General features: G+C 53.1%; 1 protein-coding gene across 10 annotated transcripts in view; it reads right to left on the bottom strand.

Annotated features, from left to right (window-relative positions):
- Window positions 1–26,777, bottom strand: part of FBRSL1 (fibrosin like 1) — a 736,960-nt gene that overhangs the window by 17,563 nt on the left and 692,620 nt on the right. For 2 of the 10 annotated variants that reach the window (XM_029055891.2, XM_029055897.2), the window contains exons 7-14: window positions 17,137–17,557; window positions 15,791–16,044; window positions 12,181–12,416; window positions 9,537–9,587; window positions 7,516–7,611; window positions 3,150–3,224; window positions 2,580–2,609; window positions 847–918 (exon numbers count right to left, since the gene is read on the bottom strand). In XM_029055891.2, the coding sequence (XP_028911724.1) occupies window positions 847–918; window positions 2,580–2,609; window positions 3,150–3,224; window positions 7,516–7,611; window positions 9,537–9,587; window positions 12,181–12,416; window positions 15,791–16,044; window positions 17,137–17,557 (1,235 nt within the window). Of the gene's footprint in view, window positions 1–846; window positions 919–2,579; window positions 2,610–3,149; window positions 3,225–7,515; window positions 7,612–9,536; window positions 9,588–12,180; window positions 12,417–12,503; window positions 12,665–15,790; window positions 16,045–17,136; window positions 17,558–26,777 lie in introns of all 10 variants that reach the window. The other 8 variants (XM_029055900.2, XM_029055962.2, XM_029055909.2 and 5 more) reach the window with 5 other exon arrangements.

Genomic DNA, 26,777 nt, shown 5'->3' with positions numbered 1-26,777 from the left:
GGCCCTTTCCAATTGAACTTTCTTCTTGCAAAGTGCAAAGCGGCATTAACGAAAGAAGCCTAGCCAGCCCAAACCCAGGAACGCTCATCCTTCATGTCTGCCCGATGCTTGGCAAAATGGCCTTCAATCCGAGCAACAACTGTTCCCAGAAAGAGAGCAGGATGCTTCCTGGGCCTCGCTCAGGAAGCATTAGCGCAGGAGGGCAATACTAGCCCAATGCTATATTAGGCTGTATTAGGAGCTGGACCGGGAGGAGAGTGGCCAGTCTTCCCACTCTGCTGTTGCACTCAGTTCTCTGGCTACTGTTTACTGTCCAGAGTGGGCTGTTTCCACTGCTCACAGCGGGGTCACCTCTTGGGCAAGTGTGAGGCAAGTGCCCACTCATTGACACACCTAGGGAGATCTATTGTGTCGCTTGAGTCGAGATCTTCAAGCCCAACACAATCAATGACTGTCCAGTGAAGTACTCCTTCACCTTCTGTCACCCCCAGACTCCTGGCCTTCCAGGTCTGGAACCTGTGGCCTGCGTGCTGGGCGAGCAGGGCAAAATGGCAATATAAACTGTTTTCTAGTGCTGGGATTAAGTTCTCCCCTACCTCTGGGGAGAGTGGGGTGGTGATGGGGTCTTGCCTAGGCCTGAGCAATAAATACCACAAACCCAGATGGGTCTAATTCCAGCAGACGTGCAAGGACTGAAACCGAAAAGTCCAGTGAGCCAGAGTCTGAGGCCAGACCAGCCCCGGGGTTAGCACCACCGCCATTCTATCCTCCCCTTGCCCCTTCCTCATCTTCAACCTTGCTGGGCATCAATGAGGGCTTGGCAGACTTGTTGACTGAGGGTTTTACCTTTATCTTCTGCTGGTGGTGGTAGATTTGCCAGGCTATCTGCACGTGCACTGCACACCACTTCCCAGGCTTCTGCAACAGGAAGGATCAGAATGGAAATCAACCCACACCACTCGTGCAAAATCACCCTCAGGTCATCTTGCAAGGAACTATTTCCCTTTTCGACTCTCCAGTTTGGGAAACACCATCTAGGTCACTGGTCTGAATCTTAAGCCCCACTAGGCCAGGGAATGGCTTTCCCAGAGAGCTTGCTTTGTTCTTCCAGGGTCTGTGATGTTAACAGTCCTGTCACCAATCTATTTTAGTTCCTGCCTGCTCTGAAATGGTCTTTCTGGATCTGGTGAATAATAATTATTACAGCATTTTTTTAAGCGCTTACTATGAATCAAACACTGTTCTAGGTGCTGGGGTAGATACAAATTATTCAGGTCACAGTCCCTACCCAACATGGGGCTCACAGTCTAAGCAGGAAGGAGAACATGTAATTCAACCCCATTTGACAGATGAGGAATTTAAGGCACAGAGACTTGCTCCGGGTTTCACAGCAGGCAATCAGCAGAGCCGTGATTAAAACCCAGATCCTCTGATTTCCTATGTGGTGCTCTTTCCACTTGGCTCTGCTACTTCTGAGGTGAAGGGTCTGAACTGTAGAGACAGCTATGACCCTGCAAGGGAGGGGAAATCTGGGGACTCCCCTTCGTCTGTTATTTGCATCTATTTCCACGCCCAGATTGCCCTGAGAAAGGGGCCGAGAGATGAGCTTCTGTAAATGGAAGGCTCCTCGGGGCAAAACAATCAGCTAGACTCTAAGCTTGCTGTGGGCAAGGAATGTGTCTACTAACTCTGTTGACTGTACTCTACCGACCGCTTAGTAGAGTGGTCTGCACATGGTAAGCGCTCAATAAATACCATTGACTGATTGACTGATCAAATACATATCTGGTAGTCTTTTTGCTTGCTAGCAAGTTGGAGGGGGAAAGGATTTTGTTTGGGCATGGTGGATTGCCTTTGTGATAAAATGCCAACATTTTTTCTAGCTTTTTGCTGGACTGTATGCTCGTTGTGGGCAGGAAATGTGCCTGTTTACTGCTGTACTCTCCCAAGCACTTAGTAGAGGGTTCTGTGTACAGTAAATGCTCAATAAATATGACTGAATGAATGGTGCCTCTGATTTGCATTTGTTTTCCATCCTGGCTCTTACTTTGCTTCACCCTGTAATCGTCTCCCAGCCAAGCGTATCAAAGTCTGGGCTCCTTGACCAAACAGCTTTGTCCCAAATGAGAAACAAACAAGGGACCTCTGTGGTGAGCAACCTGACACTCTCATGGCCCTGACTCAGGGTCCTTTAAGTGACTCCAGCCCTCCAGAGAGGACCATAAAGTCTACCTGCAGTTCTCTCTCTTCACAAGGGTACAAATTAATGAGTCAAAAATGATAGTGACTTTATTTTCGAGTACAGGCCTATATATGCCCTGCTCGGTCTCTAGGACTCTCCATCTTGACAAAGCGATGAAAATAGTGAATGACACTTAGCTTTGGGGACTGTGAAGCCAAGGCTAGAAGAAGCGATGTGCTATGGAGAGCTGAGTAATTGCCAGCTGCAGTGCATCTCAAATTGTCCCATCCACATGCCCCCCTCGGTTCAGTTACAAAAGGATGCGCTGGGAGATTCATTCAACTGACTTAAAGAGACAAAAGCTCTCCCATCCCAATTTGGGGTCACCCATACTTACTCTAACTGGTGTCCGGTAAGGATCTGACACCTGTGGAAAAAGAGAAAGCAGGAGAAAATCATCAGTCTCCCTTCTAAAAACCGAGGGGCGGGAAAGTAACTTCGGCCCAGGGACTAATGGGGAGGAAAGGCAGGAAACGACGGCTCTTGCAAAATCCTCTGGGCCAGGAAAACCAAAAGGATTAAGCGCGAGAGGCGGCAGAATTACAACTACGCCATCGTTTCTTGCATCTGACTCCAAGGGATTTTATACAAAGTAAAGTGGCCGCACGCCAGAACCGTGTCAGCTCTGAGGGCTTTTCCGAAGCGCGATCGCTTTCGCGAGGAAGAGCGCCAAAGCACCGGTCCACCTCACTGGCCTCTGGGTAAGGGCCAAGAGGACAATTTCCCATTCTCCTTAGAGTTGACTTTTTATGGAGGAAAAAAAAGCGGCAGCTCAACAAAATGAAAAATCCGTCACATCGGCCTACTTATCAAGGCCAGCCCCAAACCCTCCTGCGGGGCTAAGTTTTGTTCCTGGATATGATCACACTGGTTCTGAGAAAGAACGCTAAAATACTCGGCCACCTACCCCTGGAGGAGTCTTCTGCAAGAGCGTATGGTGGACTGCGCCTGGCCGGCCAGCTACGTCAATTGGGTTTGAAGTCTGAAAGAGAGAGGGGGAGGCATGAAGCTGCTGTAGTGTAACCGCCCCCCCAACCCAAATAGCTTCCCGGGGCCCTTGCCGGGGGCTCTGAAAGCATGACTCGCTGGAGCTGAGCAACGGTGTGCAGGTCCTTGGTGCAAGGCGGGCACTGAAGCGAGGGGGCACGGGATGCTCTGGCAAAGCCATGGCAAAGAGGACGTTAGCCCAGAAGAACTAAACCATGAGGTGTCTCTACAACTCTACCCGTGTCTCCCAAACAAATATTACAGTGTGCTGCCCAGAAGGAACACTCAATAAATGCCACAGAGATTTCTGTGCTAATCTTTAACAATGCCCTCTCCTCTGATGCCTGGCTCATTCTGATGGATCAAAACACCTGCATAAAGTTTGACTCAGTTTGTTGTTTCAGCCAAGGCAGCCCCTTCCGAGTCCAGGTTTGACCTGCCAGTTGGCTCAACCACTCTCTGGGACTATCAGAGAGTGGGATTTTGATATGGGAAATCAGAGACAAATGTTAGATCATGAACTCCTAAACACCATATCTACAGCTGATAAGCCATTTCCTAGTGTCGGTCATCTAAATCAACAGTCACATTTCCAAGTATTTCCTCTGGAATTTCAAGACACTCACAAATGGATCACTTGGTAGAATCCAGGGCCCACTTATATATAGTCCAGTTGTGAGACATGAGGCAGAAGTGAACCTCTAATAGATTGGTGGTAAAGTCTTAAAAGTTGGAAAATGGCTATGGGGCCATTCCTCCTCAAAATTTTATCTGAAAATATCTTCCTGTTACAAATAGCAAAAGCCTGTGACTTATTTTTGTGCTACAATTCTCACTGCCCTGGAAAGCTGTGAAGAGTGAGGAGACACTTGGGCCCTGCCATGTTAAGGCAAGGTGTGTCCAAGGTGTGTCCAAGAGCTCTGGGGAGAGTGAGAAGAAGGGGAAAAAGTAATAGAAAAAGGAGAGAGGAGAAAAATGACAAATGGATCCAATTTAAGACAGGTGGTAGTTTTCTTTCTCTCTTTCTACAAGAAGACAAAAGGCAAGTCTCAGTTTCCCAAATGAAAGAGTAAAGGCTTCCTTAGATTTTGGGCCACGTGGGACTACAGGAATCATCATCCCCTGATGCACAATTAACCTCAGCTGATTGATTGCTGGGTGATTTTTTTCCAGGTCCAGACCAGGGCTAATGGCTTCAGAAATTTCTAGCATGTGAGGTCTAAGCAGTGACCTCCAAATGAATGGGATTCTCCAAGAACTCCTTGAGAAGCAGCATGGCCTAAGGTATAGAGCATGGGCCTGGGAGTCAGAAGGATCTGGGTTCTAATTTGCCATTGCTCTACTGTGAGACCTTGAGCAAGTCACTTCATTTCTCTGTGCCTCAGTTACCTCATCTGTAAAATGGGCATTAAGACTGTGAGCCCCAAGTAGGATACAGCCTGCATCCAACCTGATGAGCTGGCGTTAACCCCAGCACTTAGGACAGTGCCTGGTAGATATTACCATAAACAAAAAAGAACAGAGATAGATCAAGACCAGACTCTTTAAAGAAAACATTTTACAGCTTTTCTCTTTCTCTAGCCCTCCTTCCCCTTTTGTAAAGTGTCCATTCAAGGCTCCAGGGGTCATGACCTTTGCTGTTCCTCTTTTGGGGTTTTGGTCAGCACATTACACTCTTTCCAGAGGAAGACTCTGGGTGAGCACTTGGTTTTGGGGACCAGACTTCCACTGCCTTCGCCACCCCACCTGTTGCCTGCCCAAACTGAGTTCTGAGGCCTCATTCCCTTGGTGTAGTTTGTCTGTTATTTAACTCAGATCACTGTGGTGGATTTCAAACAGCCAGACTCTGCAATAGTGAAGAAAAGGCTTTTTAAAATTTCACTTGGATGGGGTGAATGCTTTCTGGTCAATTTACTCTAAAAAACCAGTGAGTTACACATGGTGTGAGGGAGCGAGACAACATTACTCTAAAGCCTCCTGGAGGCAGACCAGATCCAACCAAGGGCTTTAGAAATGGGGAGGGAAGGGGAATGGAAATAGGTCCCAAGGAGCAGCTTTTTACCTCTGCACAGGCAAAAATGGCCCAAGAGACTTGCTCATGAAAGATAAAAGGAGTATAAGCTGGTGGAAAACCCACTGGCCTGGGACTTGAGGCCCGAGTTCCAGTCTAGCCTCAGCACCGATTAACTGGGACAAATTGGCCAGGCCACACATTTCTCTGGATTTCTACTGCCTCGTCTGTAAAATGGAGAGAATTACTTCTGACCTCTAGGCCTTACAGGAATGCTGGGAGATGTGAGAATGAGATGGCAGATGTGGGGCAGAGCAACTTGGTGGAGTGATCAGAATATGTTGGGCTCCTCTTAAATGAAGACTTGTACCATTTCTCCCCAAGGCTTCTGTTTCCACATTCATTAGGGGAGAAGAGAAGCATCAGGTCCCGTTTGCGGTAGTTTCAACTCCGGAAGCTGAAGTCCTTTAGCCCTATCCTCCCCTTCCAAGGGCCAGCAGGAATATCCCCGTTCCACAGGAGGGGAAACTGAGACTTGGAGAAGGGGTCAGAGGGGGAGTCCAGGTCAGAGTAAGGTTTAGAAGACATCAGTTCCCGATACCCTATTCCACACAGCCTCAGTGGAGGAGCATCCTGCCTGCCAATTCCTGTCTCCCTCCAGAAGAGAGGCAGAGGTTGGAAGCCAGAGGATTGCGTGGATTTTCCCTGAAATCCTTTGGGATGGCAAGCACTCTTAATGTCAGTTAGTGACACTCTCTTCAGGGCACACTTCTGGGGACGTGGGGCTGATTGGTAGGAAATGACAACAGCGTCTCAATTCTCTCTCTCTGGCTTTGAAAAAATCAATCGAAAGCTAATTATACAGAACTTGGGGCCTGGACTCAATCTCTTCTCCTGTAACACAACGGCCCCTCGACGGGGCTAATCAGGTTTTCTGATGAGATGATATAAAGGTTCTGGAATGAAGACGGAAACAGGAGCAGCCTTGGCCTCGGTTTCAGGCATCTCGTTACCAGGAGGCTGTGCAGGGCAGCAATGCGAAGAGCGTCTGCTAAACGTTTTGCTGTCTGCATTCTGAATGTATGAAACAAACCCCGAGTTCATCCCCGGGCCTCCATCTGGATAACTGAACATCGTCTCCCCCAATTTTTCCATAGATGCAAAATCCCAACACCAACTTTGTTTCCAGTCTGCTCTTTTTCTCCCAGGGTGTTGGGGGGGGGGGGTTCTCGCATAAACAGCTTCTGGCTGGGAAGGCTCACCCATCGCTACTTCAACTGAGGGGAAATTGCTCCCCCAGGGTGATTTTCAGAAAGCCGAGAGGAAGCCAACAACCTGAGCTGGCTCATATGGGTGCAGCGCTGCCTGGGGACAAGGGGACGGAAAGAGTGAATTGCCAAGTCCCTACCCCTGGGTTGGTGATTGCTTACTAGCAGACGGGTAGTCATCTTCCCTAGGTCTAATCAAATTACGACTGCACAACCCCCGCCAGCCCAGGATCGTCCTTGATACATGCCACGATCTTGATAGGAAATTTCCACTAATGTCTAACTCATATTTTTCTTGCTGAAATTCGAGCCCAAGGCTATGTCACGGGAGAATCAGGCAGGGCTGAGCTCCTGGGGGATTCCCCCGTTCTTCAGAACATCCCTCCCCTTGGTCCCCTGACAATAAAGGTGAGTCCAGTTTGCCACTGTGCCCTTTATCCAATTTGAGCATCTAGTGGGATCCCTGCTACTTTTTTCATCTTTTGGGGGAACAACACATCTGGCCCAGAGGAATGGCCCAAGTCAGCCACTGAAGTCGTTCAAGGCTCCAATTAGTGCCTGCAGAGGAGAACGCCTATAGTTCCACAAAGAGCCTTTATTCATGCCTATAATTCAAGGGGGCCTCAAACCTCACATTTCTTCTTGCTTTCCTGAACTGCAAAGGAGCTCTAAGCCTACTGCACTCCCACTCGGGTTTCAGGTGGAAATCCCAAAGGGCCCGGCCAATACAGGCACGAAAACTTAATCCCGCTCCTGAGGCACTACTGACCTTTGGGAATGGCAGACCAGAGAGAGCCCAGAAGCCACACCTTCGATCCCAGCCAAGCAGACCCCACAAGCTAGAACTTAAATGGGCTTCCAGGCCAGCACCCCTCAAGCACCCCTGCCTAACTCGGCAGGGCCAAGGGCACCCAGAAACATCCACATGATGTTTTCCAGATCCCCAAAAGCCCACCGTTCCCCGTCATGGGGGTGGCGGCTATCATTCAACGATAAGGAGCTTGTACCTTCGGCTGAAAAGCTCCCTGAAGGGACCCAAAGGGACCTGAATGTGGAAGCATGGGGGGCATCCCAGGCATGGCAGGAGGATAGGATGGAAAGAACTGCAAAAGAAGAAGAAAAGATCTGTTTAGGTGGCAGCCGGCGCCCCACGGAGCAGAAGGAATAGCAGTGAAGGAGCGGATAAGCGTGGCAGAAACCCTTCTCAAACCATTGGAGAGAAACAGAGACAAACAGGTTGCCCCTTCCCTCCCCTACCCCTTCCCAGCCCCCATCCCAGCCCTGGGATACAAGATCTGTTTGGGAAGGGGAGGAAAATGGCCAGGCTGCATGGCAACCACCTCCCGGCCCCTTCCCTTTAAACACCTTCCCGGATTGGGTGGGGCAGGATGGAGCCTCCTTGGGATTGGGGAGGAGCACCTGGCCACAGAGAGCCCGGTGTCACTTGGAAAAGTAGAGGAGGTGGCCAGTGGTGAAAAAGTGTAATCTAGTGGAAAGAGTCAGGTCTGGGAGGCAGGAGATCTGGGTTCAAATCCCGGTTCCACCTTCTGCCTGCTGGGTGAGTCATTTAATATCTCTGGGCCTTAGTTTCCTCCTCTGTAAAATGGATTCAATCCCTGTTCTCCCTCGCCATTAGACTGTGAGCCCCAGGTGGGGCACGGACTGTGACAGATATGATTGCACTGTATCTACCCGCAGCACTTAGTACAGTGCTTGGCGATAGTAAGTGCTTAACAAATACCTTGGTCAATGTATCTTCATCATCATTACTATTTTTAGGAAGCAGGGAGGCCCACTACATTTCTTCCATCTCTGCCCTCACACACCACCACTCAAGGGGTCTCTCTGACCGTCACCTTCCTTGTGGTTTCGCAGCAGCGAATCACTAACACTCTCAACTCTCAAATCACTCTGAACCCAGCCCCGGTTGTGAGTCCAAAAGCCTCCCCTGACAGCGAAGCCAAGAAGATACTATCAAAGGCTTACTGAGGAGAAAGTGAACTACAGTGAAGCTTCCTGAATCTGGATAAAAAGAAATCATCGGTGTTTAGGTCTAATAAACACAGAGAGTGCCACAGCACTGGAGATTCCTTTTCTTCATAACCTGGCTCTCGTTAAGTCAGAGTTAAAAAATTCACACAGGGTCTGTTGATCAGTTAGGAGAGCAGATGAAACTGCTCTCTAGGCCTCTCACTAGCTTTTGCACTCTGCCTATGGACATCCCTTATGGACACACTCCCTAATTCCCAGTCTGCCACTCCAGGCCATGGCCAGAACCTCAAAGACACCCTGGACTTTGTGGGGCCAAAATGCTCTCCTTTCTGTTGGGCCCCTTCCTCCAAAATCTGCTTCCTTTTAGGAGTCACAAAGCCCAACGTGTCATCTCTCTCCCAGTATCCTTTAGGGAGGTCCTAGAATGCCAAGGAAGGGAAGGCCAGCCCTCAGGGAGGGAAAGGGCTGTTAGGCCTGTCTCCTTGGCACCTTCTTGGACAGGTTTCCCTGGGCCTCTGAAGTCTGGGAAAACACCAGGAATTCTCCCAGGAAATCACCTACATCACTTTCTCTTGGGGTTCTGGAAGAATCTGAACCAAGGGTTCCCAAGTGCAAAGCTCAGAAACCCGACCCCGCGTCCCCCCTAATGGTAATTTCTTTTTGGGTCTGTTCTACACCTTAGATCAAAGCTCCTGAGGGCAGAGATCATGTTTACTTTCACTAGTGTACTCTCCCAAGTGCCTAGTGCAGTGCTCTGCCCAGAGTAAGTGCTTGGCGAACACAACTGACTGATTGCTTCACCACCATCAGCCCACCCTCATCCAGGCACTGCGAGCAAAGGCAGAGAAAGCACAGAAGACCCACAGACCAAACACAACACAGGACACAAGCAGCCCGGCAAAAAGGAGGATGGACTGGAAAGCCACCCACAACCCGGCATAGGAAATCCCCAGATACCATGCAGATGGCAAGCCCCCATGCAGAGTGGCGCGGACCCCGGGAGCCGCCCTGGGGCGGGGACGAGAGGGCAACTCACGTTGGAATGTCGGAAGTAAGGGCTGTCTAGTTTGGGCGCGTACTTGTCGAACTGCAAGGAAGAGAGAAACAGAGCACGTGAGTCCACAGTCCCCAGCACAAGGGCATCTTGTCTGTCGCCTTCTCAAACTCTCCGCACCAGATTCTGGCCCTGTCCACGGCCCCTGCCTGCCCTGCCCACAGCCTGCCCGGCCCCCTAGGGCCAGATACTTGGTAGATTACCACATTTGTGTCAAACCGACAACCCTGGCTTTGAAGAGGCCTGGGCAGACATCCCTCCCCATGCCCGCATGCCCCCAAAAGGGAAGTTTTTCACAGACCACATTTATCCTACTGAAAAGGAAGAGTTTCAGGTAAGAGCAGTGCCGGTCCCCAGGTGGTGGTTGGCACTGCTCAGGTTTGCTCCCGGCTGCTCCGCCTCAGGCCTTCCTTCCCCTCTGGCTCCCTCCTCCCAGGCCCGGTACTCTCATCGCCCACCCCTGTCCCCAGAGACAGATCCAGACGACGCCTGGGACCAGACATTCCCGACTGGGTGGGAATAGTTCCCTGCACCACCAGCCCCCACTGACTCCACTTCTCTCCAGTGCTCAGTTCTGAACCTCTCTGCTGGGGGGATGGGGAAGAAAAGCCAAGTCCTCAAGTTTCGTCTTTCCACAATTACTCGGTAATTTGGGGGTAGCAAGGGGAGGCCTCCTTTAGAAGCCGCCCATTTGGCAAGACAGCTGCTGCTCTCGGCTGTCGTACGTGCGAGACAGTAGATTCATAATTTCATTAATTACAGTTATTACTGGAGGCATGCGTCTCCAGTCTAAATACCCTAAATTACTAACGTATACAGCTGGAGGTTCCAACACTTTTTTCCTCTGCCATTAGGATTAATAAACCCAATTTAGTGCAATGTAAGGGCTGGGGGGAGCAGGGGGAGTAGTTTTTAAACAACCACAAAAACCCAGAGCAAGCTGTTTTCTTTTTAAATAGGGGGTGGAGGCGGATGGGGATAGGGTTGTCAGCATTCTCAGATACTGGTATTCTTAGAGAACAGTCCAGTTCCCAAGGAAAACTTAGCTCTTGCTTCTAGAGTCTCAGAAAAGGCAGGGCCTCACAAGGACTTGATCACCCGCTTCAGTGCGGTGAGCAAACCCCCAGGGTCGGGGGTGGGGGACATCAGCCATGCCCTGGGCCGTTCTCTCTTTAACTCGACTATGGCAGCTTGGGGCCATGGAGCCAGGGGCAGTGGGGAAATCAAGCATGACAAAGCCCCTTCCCGTTTGCTCTACGTCCCCCAGAGATGCTCCTGAGATCCCCTGCGCTGTGTTGGACTTTTAGGACAGGAGATGCCCCTCCTTGAGCACGGAGCTGGAGAGCCCAAACCACCGCGCCAGGGCCTGAACCATGGAGAGAGAGTGTGCCTGAGGTGCAGCACTCGACCACTGGAGCAGGATGGAGCTGCTGCTGGGGATATGCCAACAGGCTGCTAGTGTCCTGCTCCAATGGGCCGCTGGCATCCCGGTGAGCCCCTGCCCTACTCCAACAGACCACTAGCATCCTGGCAAGTACTTGCCCTGCTCCAGTGGGCTGTTAACATTCTGATGAGCCCCTGCCCTCCTACTACAAAAACCACTAGCATACTGCCTAGCACTTCCCCTGCTAAAATGGGCCATTAGCACCCTGGCTAGTACCTGCCCTGCCCACCCCAGCGGCACCGATCCCAGCAGCCGGAGTTGGCCACCAGCCCAACGGGAGAGGCCAGGCTCTTCTCGCCGCTCAAGGAAAAGAAAAATAAAGAAAGGCAGAAGAGTGCGGAAAACCATCAGCCCTCCCCCGCGCCACCGCCAACCCTGGGCACAAAAGACATTAGCAAGACACGGGTGATCCGGAGAGCGCGGCTGCAGGGAAGGGTGCGGTGAGCGAGTTCTGGGGGGCGGAGGAGGGGGACGGCGGCGGGGGCAGGCTGATTGGCTTCCCGGCCGGGTCTGGACTTGCAGTTGCGTATTTCAAAGAAACAAAACAAAACAAAAAACCAGGAAAAAAACTCCTGACAGCGGTGTCTCGGTGACTGGTGTGTGTGTGTGTGTGTGTGTGTGTGTGTGGTGTTTATGTGGGTGTGCGTATGTCTGGGGGCCGGGGCTGGCTCTGGGCCCCAGTAAGGCCTAGGCTAAACCACCCTCCCCAGCCAACAGGTTTCTGTGTTCCTGGAAAGGGCAGACTCTGCTCCTGACATTAGCACAACCAGCACATGTCTGAGCTATGACTCTTCAATAAAAATAATTACAATGATAAATGACATTGTGATGGCGATCTATTATTACTACAAGACCAGGAGCCCCATGTGGGACAGGGACCTTGTCCGATCTGATGATTTTTCCATCTACCTCAGGATTTGGTGCAGTGCTTGGCACAAAAAAGTGCTTAACCAATGCCACAGTTATTCCTACTCTTCATTGTAGTCATGACAATCATCGGAATTTGGCCTTTTGTGGGCTCTATGGAGTGAGGTGGAGGGATAGGATCTGTGTGTGTGTTTATGTGTGTGTGTTTTGGGGTGGGTGAATGGGGGGGACGGGAGAGGCTGCCTTCTCAGTGCCTGCTGCTCTATCCCCGGGGGAGTACCGGGGCAGGACCAAAAACGCTCTACTCATCCTCACGTTTTGGGCCGGGGTACGCACCATGGGGGGTGCGGAGGGCGGCATAAGCGGCGTCGGGGGCAGGCCCGTTGGGAAAGGAGTGAATGTGTGCTGGTGGGTGTGTTGGTGCTGGTGGGTATGTTGGTGCTGGTGAAACTCCGCCCTCAGCAGCGGCACCGGGCCCAGAGAGGCACCGGCCCGGTCCGAGTTCTGGACCAAAAACCGGTTGTTCAGCTCTTGCCTGAGCAGCTCGTGATCTAGAAGAGAAAAAGAGAAAAAAGACACAGAGGCACGTCGGCCTGTGAGTTCCACAGACACGAAAGGAAGAAGAGTCAGATATTCACCTGGCATTCCCTGTTTCTGCAGGTCATGCTGTGGTGGTTTTCTACGTGAGGACTCATTGGTGGAGGTAAGAGAGATGCCTGTGACAAAGTACCAATCAGAATCCCCGAATGAGGCTGGCAATACATGATTGGTTGGTTGAATGATATCAACAGGCTGGTATCTAAAGACAAGAGAGAACACCATGAGTCATCCCAGCAGAAAACAACTTGGGGCTTCACAAAGCATTCACGAGAGCCCCCCGCCCGCCGCCCCCTACCCACCTCCGCTCTAACTCTCTCTCTCCCTTCTCCCTTTGCATGTGCCACAAGACCCTGCCAGCTGTCATCTCCCTCTCCCCACCCGCTCCCAGCCCACCACGGGCCAGGGGATGGAGGAGTAGACCGGGGCACCTCCCTGGGCTCCCCCTTGAAGAGATGTCCATCCCCTCACTCTCCCAAAAGGCGGGCAATGGGTATCCCTTCCGGAGCCAGTGGCGCCGCCAGGGTGACTGCAAGCTTGTCTCTAGACTGTAAGCCTGCTATGGGGAGGGAACGTATCTGCTAATTATGTTGTACTGGACACTCCCGAGTGCTTAGTACAGTGCTCTGAACATAGGAAGTGATCACTAAATACCACTGATTCGATTGACTTTGTGCTGGTGCCCGTTGCCTCGGAAGGAAAAAGATGGCTAGCACCAAGGCCGACCCACAGTTGGGTGCTGTACTAACTCTCCCTGTCTGAGCAAGGTTCTTGCAGCAGGATTCACTCCAGCAATGCTGGCCACCCCCCGTGGTAGGACAGTGAGGACCCAAAGCCAGAACCCTGTAGGAGCCCTATGGCCCAAGTCAGCTGGGGTCTGCCCATCCCATCCAGCATTGGTAGATGGGAGCCTAAGGTCCAGGGTAGGAAGGTCCAGTCCAGGACCTTTCCCCACATGCTCGCTCCTCTCTTCTGCTGGGGAAGAGGAAGCGGGGCTGCCTTCTTAGCTCTTGGCCCTCCACTGAGGACACAGGGGTGGGGAGCAGGGAGAAGCTGGCTGAGCCCTGGGCTAGTTCAGGCTGGACATGCTGAAGCTGGAGGCAATTTTGGCCACAGAGGCTCCAGAGAATGGACTCAGCCTTTTTAGGGTTTTTTAAAAAGAATTCCCCTTCCAAATATATCCCAAGTGTCTAGTTCAGTGCTCTGCACACAGTAAGTGCTCAATAAGTACCTCTGATCGATTGATCAGGGAGGATTTATTCAATTCCCCACTAATGCTAGCCTGGCCAACCCCCAAAGGGAGGTGTGCAGTTGGGGGAGGAATAGTCAGTGGTGGGGAAAGGGATGGAGAGACTGAGGGCAAAGAAGGGGAGGGCTTGTCTGGCCTACCATCCAGCTAGACGCCAACCTTCGGGTCATTTTCCAGGGCCAAGGTGGTTGGGATTCACCTCCCCAGCCCCCTCGTCTGCTGCCCTCTGCTTGGAGACAGACAGTGACCAGGTTTGCCAAGTGCCAAACCCTCTGGAGAGGCTGCCTTCCGGGAGCACTTGGGGAGGCAGAGCTTGGCTGGCCGGGCTCAGGTTCAGCAGATAGAGGCCAAAAGCCCTTGTCCCACTGGAGAGAGGGAGAAGCTTCGCCCCGTCTCTGGGAGAGGAGATGGTTCTCTTTGGGGGTAGCAGCTCCCTGTTTGGGGGGATTTAGACTGTGAGCTAGTGGTGGTCAGGGAATGTGTCTACCAACTCTGTTGTACTCTACTCCCCCAAGTGCTTAGTACAGTGCTCTGCACATAGTAAGCCCTGAATAAACTCAACTGATTGAATGATACCTAATCCATACAGCTGCTCCCACCTCCAGCCCCAGGGATTCTTCTGATAAGAGCTGCCTCCTGTTCTGAGGGCAGAGGCTGGGTTGGGTGAGAGGGAAGCCCAATACAGTGAAGTCCAAGGGTCCCGGCCTCACCCATACACACCCACTGGGGGCTCCCTCTGACTCTTCTCCTGAATGGGTCCCCTCCAATCCCAGCCCTAAGTGCGGAAGTCCTGTTATGAGAGGTTGTGACATCAACGGCCATTTGCTGGGTCCCAGCTCCACTTGAGGACCACCTTCGAGCACCTGTGGCCTAGGGTGTGGGAACAGGGGTGTTGGTCCCTCTCACAGACCGCTCCCCAGGTCCAGAGGCCCTGGGTGTGTCAGCTCCAGCCACCATTTGTGGTGGCCCCCATATGAATCTGCTCTGACTGTGGGGGAGTTGGGGACCTGGTCCTCTCCTGACTCCCCTGTACCAGGGTCCTGGCCAAAGGAGGGGGTGTCCTCCTGCACACAAATGCCTGTGGATTTCCCACCCTCAACCAGGTACATTACAACCTGTGCAGGGATGGCCTGATGCTCGGGCTAGCCCTTGCTTGGGCACTCGGCATACTATTTCCGAGGCTTGGACCTGGACGTTCAACATACTGCCTCTGAGGCTCAGGGATGGGCATTCAGCATATTTACTCTGCGGCTCAGGGCTGGATGTTCAGCATACTGTCTCCGAGGCTCAGGGCTGGACATTCTGCACACTGCCTCCGAGGCTCAGGGATGGGCATTCAGCACACTGCCTATGAGGCCCAGGGCTGAACTACTTGTCTCCCACCAAGCCCCCTCCCTCTGCACTTCCAGAGCACCTGAGGTGATGGACAAAAACAGGGCCCGACCCCAAGACAGCCACCTGATGCATCTCTCCAGTTTAGGGGAGCCCCGGTCCCAGGGAGGATTTTTGGGGCTACTGATCACCTGGAAATCAAAGCAGGCTTTGGGTCAATCTGGTTTTCTAAGGACTCTTGCATTCTTCCCTTCGACAGGAGTGTCTGTTCCCTCTGTCCCCTGTCTAACTCGTTCCAAGCCCCAAGAGGCCCATCGTGGGAGGGCAGACTCGGGGCGAGAGGTGAATGGAGGAGAAAGTGCTCTGTCTGACTAGGCACACTGACCGAATAATGGGGTGCAACTGCTCCCTGGCTCTGGGAGCAAAAGAGAAAGGACGGGATCTAGAGCAGCTTGCCGAGGGGTGGTGGAAATTCACATGGGCTTGTTCCTGTGTGGCTGCAGCCCGCTCCCGGGCAGGCTGCAGGAATGGGGAGGGGGTGGGGGTGGGAGACAAAGGGCTTCCTCCTTTGGCCTCCTGCTTCAGCCTAAGTCCCTGTCTCTGTGCTGTCCCAGCGTCACTAGGTGACCCTCCTCTCCCCAGCTCCGCCGCTCCCCCGGCTGGAGCAGGGCGCCCCGGGGACCCCCAGCCACTCCTCCCATGCACAGCAGGCTCCGGGAAGGATGGGGTGAGGCTGGTGACACTCACCGGCTGGGTGGCCCGGGATCACGAGGCTGTTGGTGGGCAGCGCGGGAGGCGGGGGCAGCGTCGGTGGGGCGGCGAACATGGCCGGGTGGTGCTGGTGCTGGGCCTGCGATCTGAGAGAGAAGTGCGAGGTAGCGAGGTTGGAGATGGAGAGGGGCAGGGCTGGGCCGGGCCCGTGGGTGGCCGGCACCTGCGGGGACAACGCCACGTGCTTCGGCAGGCTGATGCTTGTGGCGCTGCTGGCACTGCTGCTCCGGCTGCAGAGACCCGAAGTCAGGGGAGGAACAGCGGGAAGGTGGGGGTGAGAGACAGAGACAGAGGCAGAGATGCGGGAGACAGAGATGGAGAACGGGAGAAAGGGGGATGAAGAGAGGTGGGGCAGAGACACAGGAGCAGAGGAAAGGGAGACAGAAAGTGGGGAAAAGGGGAAGAGGGGAAGAGAGGGAGGTAGAGAATAAGGAGATGGGGGGGAGACAGAAAATGGGGAGAGGGAGACAGAATGGGGAGAAGGGGCATAGAATGGGAGGAGAGATAGAGCACAATGGGAGGGAGAGAGAGATTGGGGGGGCAGGAGAGACAGAATTAGGGGAGAGAAGAGAGATGTAGAACAGGAGAACAACACAGTGAGACAGAGGCAGGAAGGGAGGTGGCCACAGAGGAAAATGTGGGAGAGAGAAAGGAAACATTAGATTACCAGGCGTGATTGATATCCAGCAACAAGGGAAACTAATCGGAAATCCACCCGATCGCCAGGAAGAGGCCCCATGTCTCCTCTACACTGCTGTACAGATCAGCATAGGAGTTGGGGGCAGAGGACCTGGAGACGTCCCCGGGAGCAGGATGCGGCGGTTCCCACCTTTCTTCCCCGCTCTCCCGAGCCCTCTGCAAACTGCCTCTTGGGGGACCCTATTAGCAAGGTAACAGTCCCAAAATGGGCCAGTGTAGGGGACCGGGGCTGCCTTTCCTGGCCACAGGCTATATGGCCCCTTGAGGGCAACTGTCACCCCGCTCCCTTTCTGACCTCCTACCCCTGAGCGTCCCAAGAGGATTTAAAGCCAGGTCAGAGGACAGTGGGCATCCCTTCCCTTCCAGCTCTCCAGAGCCCTCTTGGGCAACTGATTCTGGTTGGCTACTGCCCAGAGCAGGTGGAAGCCCACTGAGGGCAGAAGGTGTCAGTTGGGCAGGGTGGTGAGGGTCTCAGAGAGCCACTGCCCTCGACAGCGCCCAGATGAGAAAGGGAATGCAGGCTCTGGGCCGGAAGGACAGGCATGCCCACTCTGGGCTCGGAATGGGGAGGTGGAGACGAAATGAACAGCTAACCCAGCCGCGGCCCCGTGTGCCACACGTACCTGAGGTTGTTGAGCCCGTTGTGGGCCACCTGGTGGTGCAGCGGGTAGCCCAGTGGGGGCCCGATGTGGGGCAGAGGCTGGGGCCGCGGCTCGGGCAGCAGCTGCGGCTGAGACTGTGACCGGGCCGGGACCTGGGGCGGGGCCTGCAGCGGGGCCTGGGGAGGTGCCTGGGGTGGCAGCGGCTGTGGCGTGAGCCGGGGTGGAGCGGGTGCCACGGGCTCCTTCTTCACCAGAGGGCTGGCCCTGGCACTGGAGGGGGGCGCGGACGATGAGGTGGAGGTGACCACGGCGGCCGGCGGCTGGGGGCTGGGGATAGGCAGCACGAAAGGCGTCTCGGTGCTCAGTTCCTGGCTGCGTTCCAGCCCCGATACCTTGGGCGCGGCTGCGGCCTTCGCTTCTGGCTTGTCATTCAGGGCTGGACCTGTGAAGCAGAAGGAGGCAAGATGAGGGGCTGGGGAAGGTTCACTGTCAAGGACCCATTGCCCCCCCCGCCTCTTCCCAGCCTGTTGCCCAGGTGAAGCCCTCAGGAGGGCTAGAGGAAGACAGGCGGGACCCAGGGCTGTCTGACGGACAGGGGCACCCGGCATCTGGCCACAACCCTGGGCCGAGCCACCTGACACGGCCACATGGGCTCAGGATCGAGTCATCATCTGTCACCCTCACCACGGGCATCGGCAGCTATGCGTGATGCTAAGAACCACAGCGGGTGGCTGACTCTCTCAGTGGGCAACCAAACCTTGACTATGGCTTGGGGACAAGTCCTTGAGGACCCGCTCAGCCCCGCTGACAGCTGGGCCCTGTCCATCCACCCTGGCACCAGACAAGGGATGGGGAACCGACAGGATAGAGCTGCCTCTCTCTCCCTCCCAGTCCCAGTCCTGGGGTGCTATGAACCCCAGAAGGAAAGGAGGGATGGTGGGGAAAGATCTACCCTCGGGCTGGAGAGAAGATCCCCGGGTGGGGGGTTGCCCCCCCTCCCACCAACAGCCCCAGCTGGGTTCCCCACCCCTTTACTCCACTACAGCCTGGCTGGCAAAAGTGAACTCTGGGGTTCTTGAGCCTGGTTTCTGGTGGCCCAGCAACGCAAACTCTGGCACCTCGGTGGGCATCATCCGTGCCTCGGCTTTGGACAAAGGCTTGAACTCGACTGGGTGCCATCTCCCTGGCTAGGGGAGGGGACTCATAAGTCCCTCTGATGGAGCCTTGGGATAAGGGGATATATTTTTATTACCTTATTTATTTTGTTAACGAGTGGAACATCCCCTTGATTCTATTTATTGTGATTATGTTGTCTTGTTTTTGACCGTCTACCCCAATTAGACTGTAAGCCCGTCATTGGGCAGGGATTGTCTCTATCTGTTGCCGAATTGTATATTCCAAGCACTTAGTACAGTGCTCTGTACATAGTAAGCGCTCAATAAATACTATTGAATGAATGAAAGGGGACAGAGACAGTCTAGCAAGATACGGGCAGACCTAGGCAGTCAGAAGGGTCAACTCACATCCCGCAACAGCCCCTGGCCACCCCGGCCTCAGACAGAGGGCAAGGCTCCTTTCTTGTTCTCCCTTCCCTGCATCATTTTGTCAAATCCCCTGGGGTCCAATTAATCAATCAATTGCATTTATTGAAGGCTTACTGTGTGCAGAGCACTGTACTAAGCGCTTGGGAGAGTATAACATAAGAAAGTCGATTGGCACTTTCCCTGCCCAAGGGAGTCTCGGTGGTAACTGCAGTTCGCAGAGAGAGGCCGCATTTGGGCATGTTTCTGTCTCTCAAGAAGACACCTCACATCAGTCTTGGCCTGAACGGTCCCAACCAACGCACCCCAATTCATTCAACCCAACGTTCCACCACCTCTCTGGGTTCTGGGCCTCCCTGGGGAGGAGGCGGGGGGGACTACCTGGCCTCCTTCAGCCCTGGAAGCCCCCTCCATAGCTTCCCCGGGGGAAGGGGCCATCCCGCCCCATCCCGCTGCCCCACAAAAGGTTCTTACCCCTTCCTTACAGAAGCTCATTTTCATGCTTAATGACAACAGACTGAGCCAATTTGGCTGAGCCCTGACCGTCGGCTTCAATAACTCAGCTCTAATTACAGCCGGACGCATGTCACCGCAACTCTTCCCCTTGGCCAGCAATCGGGCACCGGCCGCATTGACCGTGTCAGTACTGGGTAGCAGGCAGGGGCCCTGGGGATTGAGGGTAGCAACCACCACTCTCCCCATCCTCAAAGATCCCTAAAGTCACACATCCTCCAAAAAGCTTTCCCTCTGCATCACCTCTGCACTTGGGTCTATACTCTTCAGGCACCATGATAACCAGTTCCCAAACCCACAGCACTTGTACCTGTAGCCTTATACTCTGCTGCTTCCCCTATCACAGTTTATTTGAATGTTTGTATCCCCCCGCGATTGTTACCTCCTTGTGCGCAGGGATCATGTCTACAAAGATCATATCTACAAACTTTACTGTATTGTAGTCACCCAAGTACTTAGTGCAGTGCTCTGAACAAAATAAACGCTCAGTAAGTTCCAATGACTTATTGATTGAGGACAGTGGGGAAGGCACCCCTCATCCTGCCCACAAAGTTCCCGATCTTGGTTTCCTTTTCACCCCATGAGTTCCAGCCCTCCTGACTTGAAGAGTCCATAGGGACAGCCCTGACCTGACCCCAACTCCCATCCCCAGCACAAAGCAATGGTGACTGGAAAGCCCCAGCCCCAACCCACCACCCGACGCCCTCTCAGAAGGCAAATCTGACAAACGCTCACCCCATCTGCCCAGGGGCCTGATGTAGCCAGCCCCAGTAACAGAAGTGGGCAGGTAAGTGGGCCCCTCTGAAGACCGGGGCAGCCACAGAAATTGGCCAGCCGTCCTCCTTCTCTGACAGCTTCCGTGGCTCGGCACTCAAGATTCCCTGAGAACCTAAGCTTCTAGTGGGCAGGGAATGTGTCTGTTATACTTTACTCTTCCAAGTGCTTACTATGGTGCAGTAAATGACATTTACTAACTGACTGAAGACAGGTAAACACAAAATATCCAGCAACCACGAGCCTCGGTCAGAGCGCTTTCAGATCCACACAAAAGGGTCTGCAGGCTCACTTCCTAATCTGCTCAGTCTCCCTGGATGAGCCAATCCTGACATTTCTGAAGTGCCTGCAGAGTGCTCAGTACTGTGCAAAGCACCAGGGTAGATGGAGAACCATCAATTTAGACAAGCAGGGACCCTGACCCATGGTGGTCGCTCAGGCTTTGCCGAGACTCCCTCTGTGGTAGGGGAAGTCACTTCCTCTCCATCTCTAGGACACGGCGGCTTGGATGGCCCGAAGACAGCAGCCAACTAACTCTCCATTATCTAGCCATCAATCAGCCAACCCAATCAATCATACTTGAGCACTGCACTAGCCGCCTGGGAAAGAACAATGTAGGGAGTAGATGAGATCTCCTGCCTGTAAGGAGCTCACCCACAATCCTGGGGGCAGAAAAGGCCCAGATAATCAATAGCCACAAAAATGATATTTTATTAAACATCTTGTCCCCCAGGAGCCCCTCACCCACAAGGGGCAAAGGGCAGATCTGGGAGGCAGAGGACCCGGGTTTTGAGACCCAGACCGGTCTTAGGGCCTTAGGCAAGTCACTTAACTTCTCTGAGCCACAGTTTCCTCATCTGTAAAATGAAGATACAAATGGCTACCTTGCCCTGCCTCCCTGGGATGCTGTGAGGGCAGAAGTGAAATGAATGGCAAGAATCTAAGTGCTCTGTGAAGCCTGCTCCTTCCAAATTCCTCAACTCCAGGGCCCAAGCAGGACAACTGCATCTCTGAAACATTCCCGCTTTGGACCAGGACCACCGGAGGGTGGGGGTGGTGGCTGGGGATTGGGGGGCTGGGCACAGAGACGAAAGCCCAAGGCGCCTTTTGGCAGGGACCTCCGGCCACTCCAGTAGCCTGCCGCCTGCCCCAGCTTCCCTCCCCCCGTCGGTGTGTGTGCAAAGCTGCCTGTCGCATCCCATCATCTTGCGGCTGCCTGAGCACCCCCTGGAACAGCTGCCACTATCAATTACACTTGCGGCCAGCCCCGACTATCAGGACGAGAACTGGAGCGAGCACTTGCCAGTTTGAATCAACCGTGGGGCCCAAGTCATTTAACCTGCTCGATTGCCGGGCGTCGGGCAGTAACGAGGCTTTAGCTTCTCTGACGCACAGAGAACGACGGTGGCAGGGAGAGCCGGCACAGTCCGCTGGTCTACTCAATGGGCGTCCAGCCCACTGACCCACTTTCCCTTTTTCGCCTCGGTCAATACCAGTGAGCCCCATGTGGGATAGGGGCTGCGTCCAAGCCCATTATCTTTTTCCTATTCTTGGGGGTGCAGCCAATGAGCCGGGGTGCTGGACAGCCATGGGATCAGGTCGCTGCCATCCCCTATGCTTCTCTGGGGGCCTGGGGCTGGACAGTGGTCAAGCGGCAGGGGGACTAGAAGGCCATGGGGCCAGTGAGCTACGAAAGCTGGATAGCCATTGAGCCAGTAAGGTGGGGGATCAGGTTACTGCTCCTCCACAGCTGGGCCCCTAGTCCACAGTGAAGACACCGGGGCACCTGAGGGAAAGTGTGACAAACGAATCTCTCCATGTCCAGTTTCCACACTCCCAGGAGCTTGGCTCTTCTCCTATATGCTGAGGGATGGGTATGCGGACCTGAATTCTAATCTCGGCCCTGCCACTTGTCTTCTGGGCAACCTTGAGAAAGTCACGTCACTACTCTGTGCCTCAGTTATCTCATCTGTAAAATGGGGATTGAGACTGAGCGCTTCATGTGGGACGGGGCGTTAAGTAGTGCCTGGTACATAATAAGCACTTAAAAATACCATAAAAAACAAAAAAGACAAGACCACCGACTTTGAAGTTCTGGGGCAGAGTCAATCGCCCAGCCTCAAAGCTTAACACAGCTAAGGGTGGGTGTGGGGTGCTGTATGTGTGTGAGACACAGCTATGGGTGTGTGTGTGTGTGATCCGTGAGGAGACTGGGTGACAGCAGGAGACCTGTTTAAACAGCTGCTGGGTAGAGCCCTGAAACTGGGAAACCGAAAGCCAGGAGAGCAGAGGAAGCGTTTTAGGGACAAGTATAAAACAAAGCCCTTGACGATGCTGCATCCCAGCTGAAATCTGGGAGTCAATTGCTGAGGACAGACCAGTGTGGCGCACTGCCATCAAGAAGAGAGTGGCTCTCTTTGAGCAATCATTTCATGCCGAAAGAGAGGCAAGGAGACAAAAGAGAAACCAGCGCCAGGCACGGCAAACATTAAACACAACAACTTTTTTGTGTGGCTGGGGATATGGATCTTGCATTGGCCTTTTCAGCTCCACACACACTCACAGGTGACCATCACTGTGGGTGGAGTCATCTTCAAATATGAAGGACAACAACTATACATGATGGCCTTCCCCACCGTGAGTCTAGGGACATCATGATGGGGTCCAGATTCTGACTGATCCCAGGGACCTTGCTGACCTCTCCTTCCTCCCTCCCATCCCTACCCTGGATCCAAATAGGCACCAGACACTGGTCAAATGCCTGTTTCTGGCTTCTTGGGCAGTAAACTACTCTCTAGATTATATACTCCTGGTGGACAGGGAATGTATCTACCAAACGTATTGTATCGTATCTCCCAAGCGCTTAGTAGTGTTCTGAACAGAGTAAGCGCAGCTCAATAAATAGGATTGATTGATTGCCCATCCTGTTAGAATGGCAGTGGTCTCCAGATTCTACCCGCTCACTCCAAAGGCATCCTCAGCAAGCTGGCAGATCAGTCCCCATTTGCAGGGGGGGAGGGGGGTGGTAGGGCTGGGCAGGTGCGGGGGAGGGGTGGTCCTAGATTAAAAAAACACAAAGAAAGAGAAGCTCCCTGCTGCTGCTGTCACCCTTTGTGTCACAGCTAACACACACACACATGCACACACACGCACACGCTCAAGCACCCTTCTTAGGGCCCCCATCCTCCCAGCTGCCTCAAATGCTTGCACACAAAACCTCGATTCACATTGTGCCTATTTTTAAATAATCAAGTTCTTCTTTCCAAAATAAACACTCCTGTTTGGGGTCAGCTAATCTCTGCCACATCACCAAGGGGAAGCCAGAATATCAAGGTCACTCTGGAGACACGATGCAAGATTTTCACAATCTATTACTCCAGCGAGGCCACAACCAGGCTGAACTTTTGGAAGTGTGCGATCTGGTTTCATCTCAGGAGGCTAAATGCCAACTCCTTTTTACCTCTCCTCGGAACCCTCTGGAGATGGGAGGGCCTCATGGGCCCAGCCTTCATTGAAAGGGTGAGTGTCCTGGGATCTACTGGAGGGTTTGTCTCTCTTTCTAGATTGCGAGCTCCTTGAGAGCAAGGAATGTTTGTTTATTTATTTATATTAATGTTGTCTCCCCCTCTAGACAGTGAGCTCGTTGTGGGCAGTAATGTGTCTGTTGTTGTCCTGTACCCTCCCAAGCACGTAGTACATTGCTGTGCACACAGTAAGTGCTCAATAAATATGATTTGATGAAGGAATGAATATTCCTACCTACTCTGTTATACTGTAACAATGATAAATATGGCATTTGTTAACCGCTCACTATGTGCCAGGTACTGTACTAAGAGCTGGGGTTGATACAAGCTAATCAGGTTGGACACAGTCCCTATCCCACATGGGGCTCACAGCCTTAATCCCCATTTTACAGATGAGGGAACTGAGGCCCAGAGAAGTGAAATGACTTGCCCAAGGTCATGCAGCAGACACGTGGTGGAGCCGTAAATTAGAACCCAGATCCTTCTGCCTCCCAGGCCCATACTCTATCCATTACGCCATGTTGCTTCCCAAGTGCTTAGTAAAGTACTTTGCCCACAATAAGCACTCATTAAACTGATTAATCAATCAAAGGGAATAAGGAGGGGAAGGCTAGGGAGTACCCCGCGACTTTGCCTTCTGGCACAAGCAAGAGAGTCAGACAGGCTCATCCCACCCAGCCCACCGTGCAGTCTCCCTTCCTGCCTCCTGCCTCACCAGCGTGGCTCCCAGTCACTCTGCTGCACCGAGGAGAATTCGAATATTTAAGACCCATTCTGCCAGTAGTTAATCAGAGAATGTTGATTCGAACGGTGCCTGCCCTTTGGGTTTGGTCCCCATGGCAACCAAATACTTCCTCTGAAAGGATGCGCACACGGGAAGGGACAGGACCGGGCTTCTGCCTGGACGTTTTAATTCACCGAGTGAGCAGTAAATCAACCTGGCTATTGACAAGTAGCGCAGCAGGAGAGCATGAGAAGAAAATAGCACCAGGAAGTCCCAAACGACCTCTCGCTATCCAGGCCATAGGGGTGCTCTTCCCCTTGAAAGCCATCAGCTGGGAAGACTTCTAGGATGACTGGGGGGCAGATCCATCCTGCTTCTCCTTGCTCCTCTCTACCAATCTGTGAGCAGAAGCCTCACTCTGGGCAGGTCCACTGGGGTCACAATTCATTCGACCCCTGTTCCCAGCAGCCACAGCCCAGCCGGGATTGGAGACATCTCCTCCAAGAGGCCTTCCCTGACTAAGCCCTAACTTTCTTCTATTTCCCACTCCCTTCTGTATCATCCTGACTTGCTCCTTTTATTCATCGCCCCCACCCCCACCAGCCCCACAGTACTTATGGTACAAACCCATAATTTATTTATTTTAATGTCTGTCTCCCCCTCTAGACTGAAAGCTCGTTGTGGGCAAGAAATGTGTCTGTTTATTGTTATACTGAACTCTGCCAAGAGCTTAATACATTTCGGTACACACAGTGAGTGCTCAATAAAACAACTGAATGAATGAATGACCCCAGGACGCTGGCTAGAGCAGCGGCTGGGCTGTAGTCTCTTTAACCCGCCTATGAGCTCAGAGAGGTGCAGGGGGAGACTTGGGGGCAGGTGAAGATTGGGGATGGGGAGTCCAGGGTACTGCCCCCTTTAAGTCACAGCCTCCATGACTGAACTGCTACTGGGGAGGAGAGAGGGGAACAGAGAGAACATCTGACAAGCAACTTCAAAGTGTAGGCCCAATCCTCTAATGTCCCTGGTCGCTACCACTCAGTGGGGTAATTGACTTCATCCTGGTACAGCCTACGGGAGAGGTATTGATAGTAGGATCAAACAGGTCATCTAGGCCAACCTTCTGTCACCGACTAGCTTCCATCAAAAATCCCACTTCCTATCCTCTTCCTAAAACTCTTGACTCCACAGGGGTACCACTGACTTTAGCAGCATGGTCTAGTGACAAGAGCACGGGCTTGGGAGTCAGGTCGTGGGTTCTAATCCCAGCTCCGCTATTTGTCTGTTGCGTGACCTTGGACAATTCACTTTACTTCTCTGTGTCTCAGTTACCTCATCTGTAAAATCGGGATTGAGACTGTGAGTCCCATGTGGGACATGGACTGTGTTCAATTTGATTGCCTTGTATTTGCCCCAGCGCTTAGAAGAGTACTTGGCACATAGTAAGCGCTTAACAAATACTATAAATAATAATAACTTACAATTTCCTGCTCTGAGCCTCTCCATTTCCATCCCAACTCCCCTTAATTCATTCAATCACATTTATTCATCCATTAATTGTGTTTATTGAGCACTTACTTTGTGCAACACACTGTACTAAGCGCTTGGGAGAGTATAACAATAAACAGACATGTTCCCTGCCCATTACAAGCTTGCAGTCTAGAGGGATGAGCTTACATCCTCAACTGCTCCTAGCTGATGTTTCTTATCTCCAACCCACAGTGCCCCGAGGGGACTGGCTGTGCTTCTACACCCTCTAACCCCACTCCTCACCCTTCTTTTTGACTCCCAGGGAGTTGGGGCCCGGCCGCAAACCAGGGGCTTGTGGGACCAGTTAGTCCAAGACCAAGAGGAGGAGGTGCAGGAGGATGAGGAGAAAGAGAGATAGCCAGAGACGTCCACAGAGTGTGCAGGGACAGGCCTCCTTTCTCCCTGGCCTGGAGGCTTTGACACAAGCCTCAGGAGGTGGGCCTCTCTGTCCCCATCAGCTCTCTGCTCCCCAGCTGATCCAGATTCAGAGGGGAAAGGATCCACAGACAACCACTGTGAGTGCCTCTAGAATATAAGCTTGTTGCAGGCAGGAAATGTGTCTGTTTATTGTTGAATTGTACTCTTCCAAGGGCTTAGTAAAGTGCTCTGCACATAGTAAGCGCTCCATAAATATGACTGTCTGACTCTCCTCAGATGTCAGGAGTGGGCAACCATTAACCACAGAAGGCCGCCCCACCCCGGGGCCAGATCCCTGGTGTCACTGTCGTCTGACTTTGCTGTGGGCGAGACCTCCGGAGGGGCCCAAGTTGTGTGCTGGAGGGATGGGGCGTTCCCCAGGCAGACTCTCGTTCCCCAGGGATCTGTGTGAAGAGGTGCCAGGCTGAGCCAAGCACGACCACACCAAAGACTCCCAGGGAACATCTGGGCCATGGTCAAGTCCTCTCTGCGATGGGAACGAATCAAGCCACACCCTCCTCCCTGGCAGCTCTGCCTCTGAGATGTCTCCCACTCTGCCTCCTTTGACGGGTTGAAGACCCTCCTCCAAGCCCATCCAGAAGGAGGGACTCCAGGAGGAGGGGTGACGGGTTAGACTCA

This window comes from Ornithorhynchus anatinus, chromosome 2 (genome assembly GCF_004115215.2).
Source record: "Ornithorhynchus anatinus isolate Pmale09 chromosome 2, mOrnAna1.pri.v4, whole genome shotgun sequence".
Taxonomy (NCBI): domain Eukaryota; kingdom Metazoa; phylum Chordata; class Mammalia; order Monotremata; family Ornithorhynchidae; genus Ornithorhynchus; species Ornithorhynchus anatinus.
This window is presented reverse-complemented; position numbering and strand designations above follow the sequence as displayed.